A 12977-nucleotide genomic window follows, 5' to 3' on the forward strand; every position below is an offset into this window, starting at 1 on the left:
ATTATTTCTGGTTTATAGGATCAGCTTCTGAAATAATAGTGGCAATTCACCCAAAAAAAGCTTCACTAGGAGATGTGAGTTTCTTTTGGTTAGTTGTTTAGTATGACTCCACCCATTTCAATTTGTGTGATAGTGATTGATAGGAAATCTGATATTAGTGTATGGGGTAAAATTGGTTGATAATAGGTGTCGAATGGTAAGATGACACGTGGAGTCGAAGATGGACAAAAGGACAAGTCAGGAAACAAATAATACCAAATGCGACGTGTATGACCGGTACCGGATGGATTCCGAAGGGAACTTACTCGGCGGTAGAAGTTCAAAGATTTGCCATCAGACAACATTCAATGAGGAAATATTTGCTAGCGTTAAATGAGCAACTGTTACGGAAAATATTTGCATTCAAGGCATGCCGTTACATATTCATTAATGACACTTTTATTCTCATTTAAAGAGGAGTTTGATCTTAGGATCTTATTTCCTAGGTATAATTATAAATAGTGCGGTTAACCGCCATTGATGGGAGACGAGACATTCTGCAAAAGCTATACTTTATTATTTTGCTCTCATACTTTATTATTTAGTTCTCAATTCAACAACTTCATCATTGCTTTATTATTATTTTCGCCTCTGCTATCGAAAAGGTTAATTTCGGAACCCGGCTTGTTATTTTCTTTAATTTCAGTCGTTAAATCTTAGTTGTAATCTTATTTCTTTATCACTTTTTGGATCAAATCGATTCGCTTGTCCATAAACCACGTTGCAAATTCAACTGTATTGTTTTACGGATAAACAATTAGTGTTAGTGAAACAAGGTATTAACAGAGAAAGTTGCAGAATTCCTTAAAGTTGTAAATTGTGTAAAAAAATAAAATTATCAAAAAATAATTGTGCCAAACATTTCGTCAGAGTCCAAAAATTGAAAACAAGAATTTCATTTAAATTAAATGTTGGGAGTAATATTATTTTTTGGCAAAAGCAAAAGTGAGAAAATCATCAAAACATAGTTTTCAACAACTAGGGTTTTACAATTTTAATCTCGACAAATTTTTTAAACTTTTCATTTAGTAGTAATTCATTTTTAGTTTATATTATATGCATTGTCTCCCAAAACGGCCAAAAGCAGCCCCCCAGTCTGGTAAAAACAAATTTATTTTAGTTTCATAATTACTGTGGTTCAAGACGAATCCAAAAGATCTTCACAAAACAGATTTGGATTTGAAAGAGACCTCTATCCTATCCTATCCTATATATATATATATATAACCCAATTCCAAAATCTACTAATTATGGATTATTTCTGCCGATAGACGTCTGTTAAGCCTCTCTGTTCCCTCACATTCAAATTCTTGGATAGACCCACTTGTTTTTTTCTTCTTTTGTTGCCCCCTTTGTTAATAAATAACAAGCACATTGGATCCAAACTCAATTGTTTTTTTTAATAATTCAATCGAGACCCACTTGTTTTTTTATAATCACTCAAGCTTTTATTTTCCGATCCATCTACAGCGTTCGAGGCAGATATATCTTTGTTGAATTCAGGTGCCAAATACATGTAACCTAGTTTTATTTATTTGGTTTTTGCTTCATTATCTAATTGAGCTTTCTTTAATTTCCTACATGATGCTTAATGAGTTAATGCTTTAATTCTACAGGTTGAATAGGTTATACAAGTTTCTGTATATTTTTCTGGAATGAGAAATGGGAAGCCAAATTTTATTAGTATGAATATGTTGTAGTTTTTTAAGTAGCCGGAAATGAGCAGATCACCATCATTTTCGGTGAAATCAGAAGCTGATAATTTAAAGATAGATGAAAAAGCTTTACAGCAGTGGGTAGTTGGGTTCTGTATTATTAGGTTTGATCTAGAACAAGGTCAGCTCATTGAAGAATGTTACCCCTCGGGCTGTCTAACGCATAATGAGGAGCTTGAAGTTGCATTTAGCTCATTTCCGGATTCTGTTTCTCAGAGTCATAATCGATCAAGCATCCATGATTGTATTTTTTTCTTTCGTGTCCGGAGGCAGGGGAATCCTCTGCCTTCATCCGAGATAGTTGAAGTAGATAATACTCGAGTGACAGCTACTGATAAGGTGTTAAAACAACGGAATAGAATTCAAACGGGGACGAATTCTAGATATTTGTATGGTTTTGTGTTTAACAGACAGAGACACGATGAAAGGCTTAAACGGGGTGGTGAGCAAAAATCCGTGGTGATTCTTTCTCACAACCCATTTTCGAGTGTTTTTAGACCTTTGTTGCAGATCATGGGCCCTTTGTACTTTGACATTGGAAAGAAAGCCCTTAATTTTATTGCTGCCTATGTATCAATGTGGTCTGCTCCTGTACCTGGTCAGTTAATGGAGCTTCCAATTGGGAATGCTACTCTTAAAGTGAACTTACCACCTGCCCATTGTATGCCTTTGGATTGTGGAGTACTTTTTGAAGAGTTGGCTTCTCCAATAGCCCCGTTTCTTCCTTCCAATCAATCAGTTCCACAAGGTCTTTTCCATGACGCAGATCTTTTTGGGACGTTTAGGGGACTTTTAATGCAGCTTTGGAAGTTATGGGAATTGTTACTTATTGGAGAACCCATTCTTATCATAGCGCCAACGCCACCTCAGTGTTGTGAAGCTGTTGCTGGTTTGGTTAGTTTGGTTGCTCCGCTTCTTTGTAGCATTGATTTCAGGCCTTACTTTACTATTCATGATCCCGATTTTGCTCATTTAAACTCTCTTCAAGAAGGTGCAGCATTTCCTCCAATGATTTTGGGTGTGACAAACCTCTTTTTCTTGAAAGCCCTTCGAAGTATTCCGCATGTTTTATCAGTTGGAAATCCTACCGTGAACGCAACTCGACTTCCATTTACTGCTAGAGCTTCAACTGGCAGAATTCCGGCTGGACCTGAAGGACTTAGTCTTCCTAATCTTTCCTTGAGGAGGTTTGCGCCTTCAAATTTTTTGAATGCTATGAAATTGAGGAGAGATGGTCCACTCTGCCTGATGACTGAGCACAAGGAAGCCATTTGGAGCAGTTACGCTCCAATTACAAAGCCAGACACTTCAATCTTGAATAGGCTAATTGATGCAGGTTTATCACCCAGGGTAGAGGAATCAATGTCAGTTGTTAATAATGACATACTTCGTCGGCACTTCTTAGAGCTGACAACCAACTTCTTGGCCCCATTTGGCCCATATTATAGACCAACAACACCCTCTGAAGGATCTTCTCCATATGTTGATCCTCCTCCTCTACCAACATTTAATGCTGAGGACTTCCTCGCTAGCTTATCCGCAAGGGGTCCTGGGAAGTTTCTGTTGAAGAGGATGAAATCCAACTGGCTGGACCTTTACAGGTAAAAAATGGTCAGTTTTTCTTCTTGAATACTCTTCTTTTAACCACTTAGGGTTTTTCTCTTCAACGTTTACTAGCAAACTGTTATACACGAGATTAACGGATTGTCGCTTGCCTCAAAATGAAATGATTACTTGTACCCATACAGGCGGTTTCTGAAAGGGAACAATTTTTTGCCTTGGTTTCAACGAAAGCGTGCTGTTGCTGAACAAGAACAGTGTAGGCTGTGGAGGCAAGCTAAAATGAGGGCTGACATACAACAGCTGATATCTAGAATGTCTGAGTTGGAGATAGTTGATACGTTCAATGCAATTGAGAGGCATCTTCTTGGAGAAATGCAGGCATGTACTTTCCTAAACTTATATTGACAATTCCATTTTCTTCTCTCGAGGGTATTCTGGCTATTGAGTAGTTTTTCACCTATAAGGGATGCATACAGAAATATTGAAATGCTTATACTGAATTATCAGAAGGGTCTATTGGAAACAGCCTCTGCCTTAACAAGGTAGGGGTAAGGTCTGCGTATACACTATCTTCCCCAAACCCCACTTGTGGGATTACACTAGGTTTTTTGTTGTTGTTGTTGTCGTCGTTGTCGTCTTATACTGAATTAGAGAATGAAACTAAGAAATTTGGTTATGAGTTAGAAGTGTGATTGTCAGATGATATTTGATCATTCTTTTCTAAGTGACTAAAATATGTGCTTATCACCCCCTCCCAAAAAAAGAAAAAAGAGACTGACATATCTTGTTTCTATAGAGAGACAAATTGTTTATTACTACATATAGTCATATACCGCGGATGCTAAACTCAGGTGCTAACACATAAATCTTCCTATATATATGTGTGTGTGTGTGTGTGTGTGTGTGTGTGTGTGTGTGTGTATACACACGCATATATATTATCACATTACTTTCTGAATTTCTCATTGCAGTTAAGGCACATCATTTTACTTCCATGATGCTTGTCTGTTTCCTTTTATTTTTATCTATTTATCTATTTTTTGTGTGCCTGTTTAGAAGCTTTAATGATTCATATTGGTTAATGAGCTGATTAAGGACAAGCAATCACCTTCCCACCCCTGGGCTGGAGAGTTCCATAAAGGAATAATGTAAAAATGAGTGACAAACTTTATATGTTCCAATTGGAACAAGCATGTGATGACACCTCAAAAGGAAATTTATGTTGAATTTTCCAAAAAAGAACTAAATAAAACAATGAAAATATTGGACTATCTGGAGTTTTTCTGTGTTTGCATATTTCTCCCCTTGTTCTATATTGGCAAGTACAGAAAGCCATCCATTATGTTTACAATACCAACAGTTATTTGTGTTAATCATTTAAGTGAATATATTTTTATCAATTTGATGTGTTGTTTAATTTATTCCTTAGTTTTCATTTTTCATGAAAATGGGCAAACTTACTGTGGCAAGCTCTTGTTAGATCAGTTTCCTGACATCTTCTGTACCCACTAGCAATTAGGGGCTAGTATATGCTTTTGGTCTCACTGCTCAGTCAAATTCATCCCCCGAAGCATCCGACTGAGTTTAATATAATAGATATCAAATTCCTTAGACTGGTACTTTCTCTGGGTTTGAAAATTCTGCGAATGAACAGTCTAGCAGTTGATGAGACACCTAGCTGAGACCAAAGGCTTTGCTACCATTGTTTTCTGACTTATTCTTTTGCTGAATAATATTAGGCTGAAGCAGCAGTTTCTGTTTGAGTAAATTCAGTGGCTTTTAGAGTTTATTCATGTTAAGATAATCATATGCATCTGTGAGAGTTTTTAGTTGTCGGAGGGCGGTTCATCCATGATGGCCATAGTTGAGATTGCCTGTATTTGGTTATGTAGATGAAACACCATCAAAGTAAATGACAAAGAGCAACATGTGGATAAAAAATTCCATAATGCTGAACTAGTAGGAGAAAAAACTCAGCTTTAAATACCGGTGTCTGGATTTGTCGTTTCTTAACCTACTATACCATTTGAGTGTCAATGAAGAATATGTTCAAACATGACTTTAGTCCTGTGACTTACTGCACATAGAAAGCAACTAGTCAGGATATCAGAGTGAATATGTTGGAGATTCGCTTGCTGCCATTGTACAATACTTCTTGTCATGTATGTAGTTAGTTTAGTAAGTTATAACCTGTATATTCCTGGGCTGAATCAGAGGTCTGGGGCATGATGTGTGAGGCATTTACACCAAATGTTCACATTTGGTACTTGTTTTTGTAGATGATAGAGTAGTGCAGATTAGATAACTTTTTATGCTTGGTTAACATAGGACAATATACATCTTATGTTCATTTGAAAAAAAAAACAGATACTTAATCTTGGTTAACGTAGATCAATATCTTGGATGGGTCTGGAATTGGTCTTATAAGGGATCTGATGTTGTAAGATATAGAGCCCGTTTGGATTGGCTAAAAAAAGGTGGCTTTTCAGCATAAATAGCTTTTAAGCCAAAAAGCAATAAGTTGGGGTTGCCCAGCTTATTGTTTTTGGCTTGTTTTAAGCAGTTTTAAACTTATTTTAAGCACTTTATTGCATTGCCAAACACTGAAAAAAGCTAAAAAGAGCTTGAAAGCCTATTTGACCAGCTTAAAAGCCAATCCAAACACCCTCATAGTGGTGTGCGTTTTCACTTCTACCTGAATAGGTTTCATACATTTTATTACAAGTTTGTTTTAAACCTTGATCTTCCTCAATTTAACTGGGAATGTGTAAAAATAATTGATTTTTTTCAACACGTGAGTCAAATTTCGCAACAGCTCCGGAGTTACGATTTCAGTTCTTCTAAAGTGAAATTAGTCTTTTCACACAGCAAACATGAGCAAACTTTATACTTTGGTTACTCAAAAACAAGTCAAACTAAGAAATTTGATTTCTGAGCTTTCAATTAAATTTTCACAGCCCTTTCCTGAATAATTCAGTTATCTAATCTAGATGAAAGTTTGAACGAAGCAGTTGATTACCCATTGCGATGATTGACTGTCTCCTGAAAATAAAAGCTGTGCAAACACCTAATGCATCACAAGTACATTGATTGCTTGTGGAATAAGAGGAGCTCCTTAATAATGATTGTAGCGATTATTTTGCTACACCATGAGGAGTTATAACCCATTAGCTATGTGCATTTATAACAATTGCTAAGATAAATGGTAGGTCTTTCCTGCTGACTGATAAAAAAAGAAAATATATATTCAATTTTCTTTATGTCTTTTTCATAATAGTTATGTTATTAATTTCATTTGAATTTACTCTGCATATCTTTTAGTAATTTCCTTTGAGGAAGTTTTAGCATCTTTTCCATCTTCTACTATTCTACTAGATAGATGAAAGAGTGCATTAGGTTGATTAATCTAAGCAACCTAAGATTGAAGCTAGAATGGGGAGAAAGATAGAAGCTACACTGTCAAGAGTGGATATGACAATCTATGCTCCAAAAAGGAATTGATTGATAAATGGCCATGGAAACTTCTATGGAAGACCAAATTCCCTATAAAAGTAATTGGTTTTACCTGGACAACTTTGTACGAGGCCTGCCTTACTCAAGACAACCTTAGCAGAAGAAGCATTCCTACTGTGAATAGATGTTATATGTGTCAAGGGGAATCTGAGAGTGTGAGACATCTGTTTCTTCACTGTACAGTAGCAGCTGACATTTGAAGTATGTTTTTATCGGTCTTTGGACTTGCCTGGGTCATGCCTTACACTATTAAGGATGCTTATGAGAGCTGGTATTCATGGAGAGTTGGGAAGACCATAAAAAAAATTGCAAATGGTGCCTGCTTCTATTTTTTGGTGCATTTGGAATGAGAGGAATCGTAGTTGCTTTGATGAAATTTCAACTCCTATTCACATTCTTAAAGCTAATTGTATAATCAGCCTTTTTAGTTGGTTCAATCAGACCCCTGTAACTAGTACTGAAGTCGTTTTGGATTGTGTCTGCTCCTTAGTTATTCAGTAAATTTCTTTACATGAGCAGACACTCTTATGTTGTATATTTTTGCTATGCATCTTCTTGATACCTTATAATGAAATTCTCTTACTTCATAAAAAAAGGATTGATTAGTCTAAGCAACAAATTCTCAAGCACTCAAACTGGGAAGGCCATATTACTCCAGTGAACAAGTTATCATGGTAGGCAACCCCATTTTTGCTTCAGACGAAAATAGGAGGGTTGGAGGAGGTGGAGTCGTATAGGTTGTTTCCCTTTATTTGGTAAGAGCGTAAATGGGGAGGGGAACTAAATGTGAAGGGGTTGGAGACCTTTTCATTTTTGCCTTTTCAACTCCTCCAAAATGCGATGGAAAGGAAGAAGCATATCACATTTCACTTCCTTGCAACCACACCAACAACCAGAAATAAGTCATCAATCGTTTTCTTCGGGGAACTAAACCATTTCATTTCTCTCCTTCACCCTCCTCCTCCCCTTCCTGGAACCAAAGTTAGCATAAAAGAATGCATCATGATCAGCTTGATTGTGCACTGACAAATTTAAAAAGATATTTATAGGACTTGGAGGGACTTAGTTGTTTGATCTTGTAAAGAACTCAAGCCTGACAGATATGTAAGAGGGGATAGAGGGTGAAAACATATCTAATTATTTGCTCTTCCGTGCATTTCGCGCTTTAACAAGAAAAGTCTTACCTGTGTGCAGCTTATTTTTACCTGTACTCTGGGGTTATTTTGGCTCTATAACAAGTCTGTTCTACTTTATTTTAGTTACTGAAGAAGTAATCATGCATTTATAGAAGCTAAGCAATTAAACGAACTTCCATTTAGTCTTTTGTCATTTAAGCCTTATAAGCTGAGTCAGTTGACAAAGGAAAGGAAAAGGAAAAGGAAATAAAGAAGTGAAAGGTAAATCTTAGGTTAGCTGCGGATATACTGATAGATCTTAAACTTGTTTGCACACAAAATTGTAGCCTCTAGCTGTACATCAATGCTGTATTTCCTTGTCGCCTTCATTTTTTCTTTAGCTGACGATAGATTCACATTTACCATATTTTTGTGCATAGCCTCGACAAATACCAATTTTGTTGAGCTGAGATAGTATTGCCAGTTATAGTCATGTCATGTCTAGAATTTTGGAAAATACTCACATATTATCCATTATTTTTGGATTTATAGTCGCGCTTCTTAAATGAAGTGAAAGTGACCATCATCCATTGTTCATACTCACATATTACCCCGTTATATTTGGATTCATATTCGCTGAAGATGGCTTTTTCCAGTTTAATTTTTGCAATTGAACTGCAAACTACACTGTTTATTGGCTTTGATTTTACATGTTTGGTTTAGCGATGTTACAGAATTACTAATTTAAAAAATGCAACAGAATAATATGAAAGAATAGGACTTGACTGGTATTATATAAATTTTCAGCATGGGATCTTTTTACTGTTTTTCAACTTGAGGTGATCTAGTCTTCTGCTCGACATCTTTTACCTTCATAGGGCTAGCTATTTCCACTCTCTTCTGTTAATCAGCAATATCATGACAATATATCTTTCTTGATGGCAATGTCCTGCTGCAGCAGTCGAGCACTACTGATGCAGGTTCTGATGCCACTTGCTCCAAACTAAGGGGGGATCTTCAGGCAGTGTTTAACGTCCTTCCAAAGGACGTGCAGCAGCTTATGTTAATGAACCCTGAGAGGGCAGCACTTGTACAAGGAAATCATGAAAGTACAGGATTCCCTGATAGAGCTGTACAAGATGGCGAAGTTCCCTCTAATTCAACCAGATGACACGTGCTTATGAGACGGATAAAATCAGACAGCTGAGTTGAGAGTTTATTGATGCTGCTAGAAGATGGAGAATCAGTCATGTCCTCTTCTCCACTGTAATTTCTTTCAGGAGCTGGACTTCTCAATGATTCTGCTGTAAGGTCAGTTAAGTCTTGCCTCAGATTTCCATTTTGCGTTCATATTTTGATTGCAAGATTTTATATCTTTCCTCCAGATAAATTTGGTAAAGAACCCTGGTCTGTTGAAGCTGTGCGATGAACAGAGATTATATTCTTCTTCTAAGTTGGCATTCGAATGTTTCCAGGGAATGATTGTTATAAGATGTTTCAGGATGAAGACAAATCTGTTTTTTAACTCATTACTGAAAGGGAAAGCAATTTCTTGATATTACAGAAACAAATTATGAGCCCTTTCGCTGTAAAAGTCCAGCTTTGTCTCCACATTTCAATTTAAATCTTTCTTAATGAGTGTACCCTCTTTAGTTTTTGTTTCCCCTCAACTCTCAAGGACATCAGTTCATATAGTGCATGATTAGACCAGTCATGTTATAAGTGTAATGCTAATGTTTGCATTTCGTTGACAGGGGAAGAAGATTCTGTATATAAAAACCTCGAAGGGAGTCCACCTCCTCCCCCCTCCCCCCGCGCCTTTTGCTATCATTTGGTATCCTTTAAATCTTTCATTGCAGCTCAGTTGATTCTCCTGTAAAAGCTCAAGCATCCTTGCATTCTTTTGCAGTTCCAAATCTGCAATTTGCTACTATTACTGTATTCTTTTTCTGGAAGTTATTGTTTCAGATTTTTCTATTGACGAAGAATTCTCAAAGGTTGTGCTCAGTTAGAGATTGGCAGTCACAGTTATCCTGTTGATTCATAATATGGCATGCTAGATATGAAAGCACGGGTCACTGTGAACCTTGTAAAAGGACAGCCCAGTGCACTAAGCTCCCGCTATGTATGGGGTCCGGAGAAGGGCCGGATGATAAGGGTATACTGTATAGGATCCAAAAAAGTCCAAGGTTTATGGCGGTTAAATAAGACCAAAATTTGTTTAAACCTTATCCCATAAAGATAATTGGTGGATGATATGTAAGTATGAAATTTGAAATGTCATGTGATTGCAAGTAACAGTTGCTAGTATTGCGGTCCTTGTGACTTGTCATAAATATCAAGGAGACAGATTAGTTATCAAAGAAAGTGAAATTATGGCTTGACAGAGACTTGTTCTTTCAATAAAAATTAAAGTTTTTTAGTGCCACAAAGATTTATGAACCTTTGCCCTTTGAGAATATTTGAAATAGAGGCAAAGAGACTCGGATTTGGACGTAGTACTTGGTTTTGATAGGTATTGAAGAGACGCAAAAATAGACTTTTGCCATCTTAGGTAACATTATTATGTGTATGATCGATGACTGACGTCGGATTTATATACATAACATCTTTTTTTTCTTAGTGGACATTTGGACATAAGAATTGTAAATTTCAGGAAAAAATGAAGAAAAAAAATTCTAATGAAAATTGTATTTAAAAATTAGAGTTGTGTTTGGCATAAAAATAATTTTGGGCTGTTTTTGAATTTTTGTGAGTGATCTGAAGTGAAAATTTTGAAAAATAGTTTTTTGGAGTTTTTCGAATTTTTTTGAAATTTATCTTCAAGTGAAAATTGAAAATTTAATGGCAACACCCTGATTTTGAAAAAAAGTGCAAAAAATTTCAAAAAAAAAAAAAGAATCTCTTTTTTATGACCAAACGGACCCTTAATTTACCCCCCCCCCCTCTCCACCTTTTCTTTTCTTTTCCTTTCTATCCTTTAAATGAATATAACATGCTCTATATTAGTTTCTAATTCCTAAATTTGATGTATATAGTTTGTTTTGGCACATTTAGAATTTTTTGGTTACATACTTCGACTACTTTCTTTGTCCCAATTTGTATTACTTTGTGATTATTGATATTGATAATCAATGGATCAACTTTCACAACTATTTCCTTTTGTTGCAAATAACATTAGATATTTCGAAGTTACATGGAAATGATGAAAGAACACATTTAAAAGAAATTCTAGCAAAATGAGACATAGTTTGATGTTCGGGTGTGACAACTATTTTTGAGATAGTATTGTCTTAAAGTTGTATTCAATCGTTCGCAATAGGGGTGTACATGGACCGGGTTGGTTCAGTTTTTATTAAAACCAAACCAAACCAACTATATCGGTTCAGATTGATTCTGTTTTGTCGGATTTTTCGGGGTTTTCGGATTTTTTTATTACATGAATATTATTTCAATTTTACTTTGTTAAATTTTTTATAAGTAAATATATGTTTAGTAAAAATTGAAAAAATTGACAAACATATGATCTATTAAAAAAAATTTATGGGAGAATTTTGTTAATAACACATGATAGTTACTTTTTTAGTCGCCTAACAATAATTTTTCATCGACATATACTTTCACGGTTAAACGTATTTAATAATTAAACATAAAAATCAATATGATGCCTAATAATGATATGTTTTATTTAATTTAGATTATCAAAATATCACTTCAAATTCGAAAAAGATATAAGAATTTAATAAATCTTGACATATGAACATGGAAGAATAAAGAGATTGACGCATTTCAATAACAGTTAATAAGAAAGTGATCATATAACTCATTATTTAAGGTTAATAAAAATGGAGTACTTCATATTCTATTAAATATTACATCCTACAAGAGAATCCCAAATATTTCTAGAATTTTTGTAAAGAAAATTCTATATAAAGTCTTGAAAGTATATATAAAAATTATATATTTATATTTCGCTTTGATTCGAATTTTTTTACTCAATACCAAACCAAATCAAACCAAACCTAGTCGGATTTTTTAATCGATTTGGTTTGACTTTTCGGTTTGATGCGATTTTCCGGTTCGGTGTGTACACCCTGGTTCGCATATTGAAAATCTTTATTCTAAGTAATTTCCTTCTGTGAAAATGAAACTGAATAACTGCATATTATTTTATAATATCTAATATCTATACATACATAAATTAGTTGGCGCAACTCCTCGCCCCCTTTCCTGTGTTGTTACTTATCGATGTCATACTATAATTTATTCAAACTTTTCCTAATCTTTTTTTCTTTTGACGTTTTTGATTATTTTATGTAACATCTCATTGACAAAATGGGCATACTTTGGCATGAAGTAGAGAAGGAGAGAAGGCCACGTAGTACATGAATAATATGATTGAAGACAAAAAGTGCCAAATTGTGAAAAAAAATCATTACTCAAATGCCCACTTCCTCAATTTATGTCTTTCAATTCCATATTTCCATGTATAGCCATTCTTCTCCCTTTTTACCCTTCTCCTCTTGGATTTTCCACTTAAAGGGATTCTGATACTACAACTCGTCGAAAGGAAGCTGATCTATAGATAAAACTGTTTAATTATTTGGATATATATATATACTCTAATGTCGAAATATGATCAATTAGGACAAAAACAAAGTATTATGTCGAATTGTTTTTAGTATAAAAGTAATACTCCCTTCGTCCACTTTTACTTGGCATGTATACTAAAAATAGATTTTCATTTTTACTTGTTACTTTACGCATATTAAGATAAGACAATTTTTTTCTTCCTATTATACCCACACTATTATTACTCATTTCAAATCATTTTCTCAAATGCAACAAAATATGCATCAATTAATATGAATATCATGGTAAATTATGCACTTTATTTATTATTTTTTAAGGGACATGAAAAGTCAAAACGTGTCAGTATCAAGTAAAAATGAACTTAGGAAGTAATTATAAATAGTCATCAATTTTTGGGAAAGAAAGAATAGGACCTATTGGACCAAAAGCCAGTTGATTT

General features: G+C 34.9%; 1 protein-coding gene across 5 annotated transcripts; it reads left to right on the top strand.

Annotated features, from left to right (window-relative positions):
• Positions 1–1218: 1218 nt before the first annotated feature.
• Positions 1219–10243, top strand: LOC104231098 (uncharacterized). 5 transcript variants are annotated; one of them, XR_712035.2, is made up of 5 exons: positions 1225–1542; positions 1656–3355; positions 3503–3695; positions 8904–9256; positions 9331–10243. XR_712035.2 is itself a non-coding variant. In XM_070171382.1 (4 exons), the coding sequence occupies exons 2-4, from the start codon at positions 1758–1760 to the stop codon at positions 9114–9116; spliced, it is 2001 nt and encodes a 666-aa protein (XP_070027483.1). In that variant the 5' UTR covers positions 1219–1542; positions 1656–1757; the 3' UTR covers positions 9117–10243. The 5 variants fall into 5 exon arrangements, 3 of the variants coding, with proteins under 3 accessions (XP_070027483.1, XP_009782343.1, XP_070027482.1); XR_712036.2 differs by having other exon boundaries at positions 9700–10243; XM_070171382.1 differs by having other exon boundaries at positions 1219–1542; positions 8907–10243.
• Positions 10244–12977: the final 2734 nt, after the last annotated feature.

The sequence above is a fragment of the Nicotiana sylvestris genome, chromosome 3, assembly GCF_000393655.2.
Source record: "Nicotiana sylvestris chromosome 3, ASM39365v2, whole genome shotgun sequence".
NCBI lineage: Eukaryota > Viridiplantae > Streptophyta > Magnoliopsida > Solanales > Solanaceae > Nicotiana > Nicotiana sylvestris.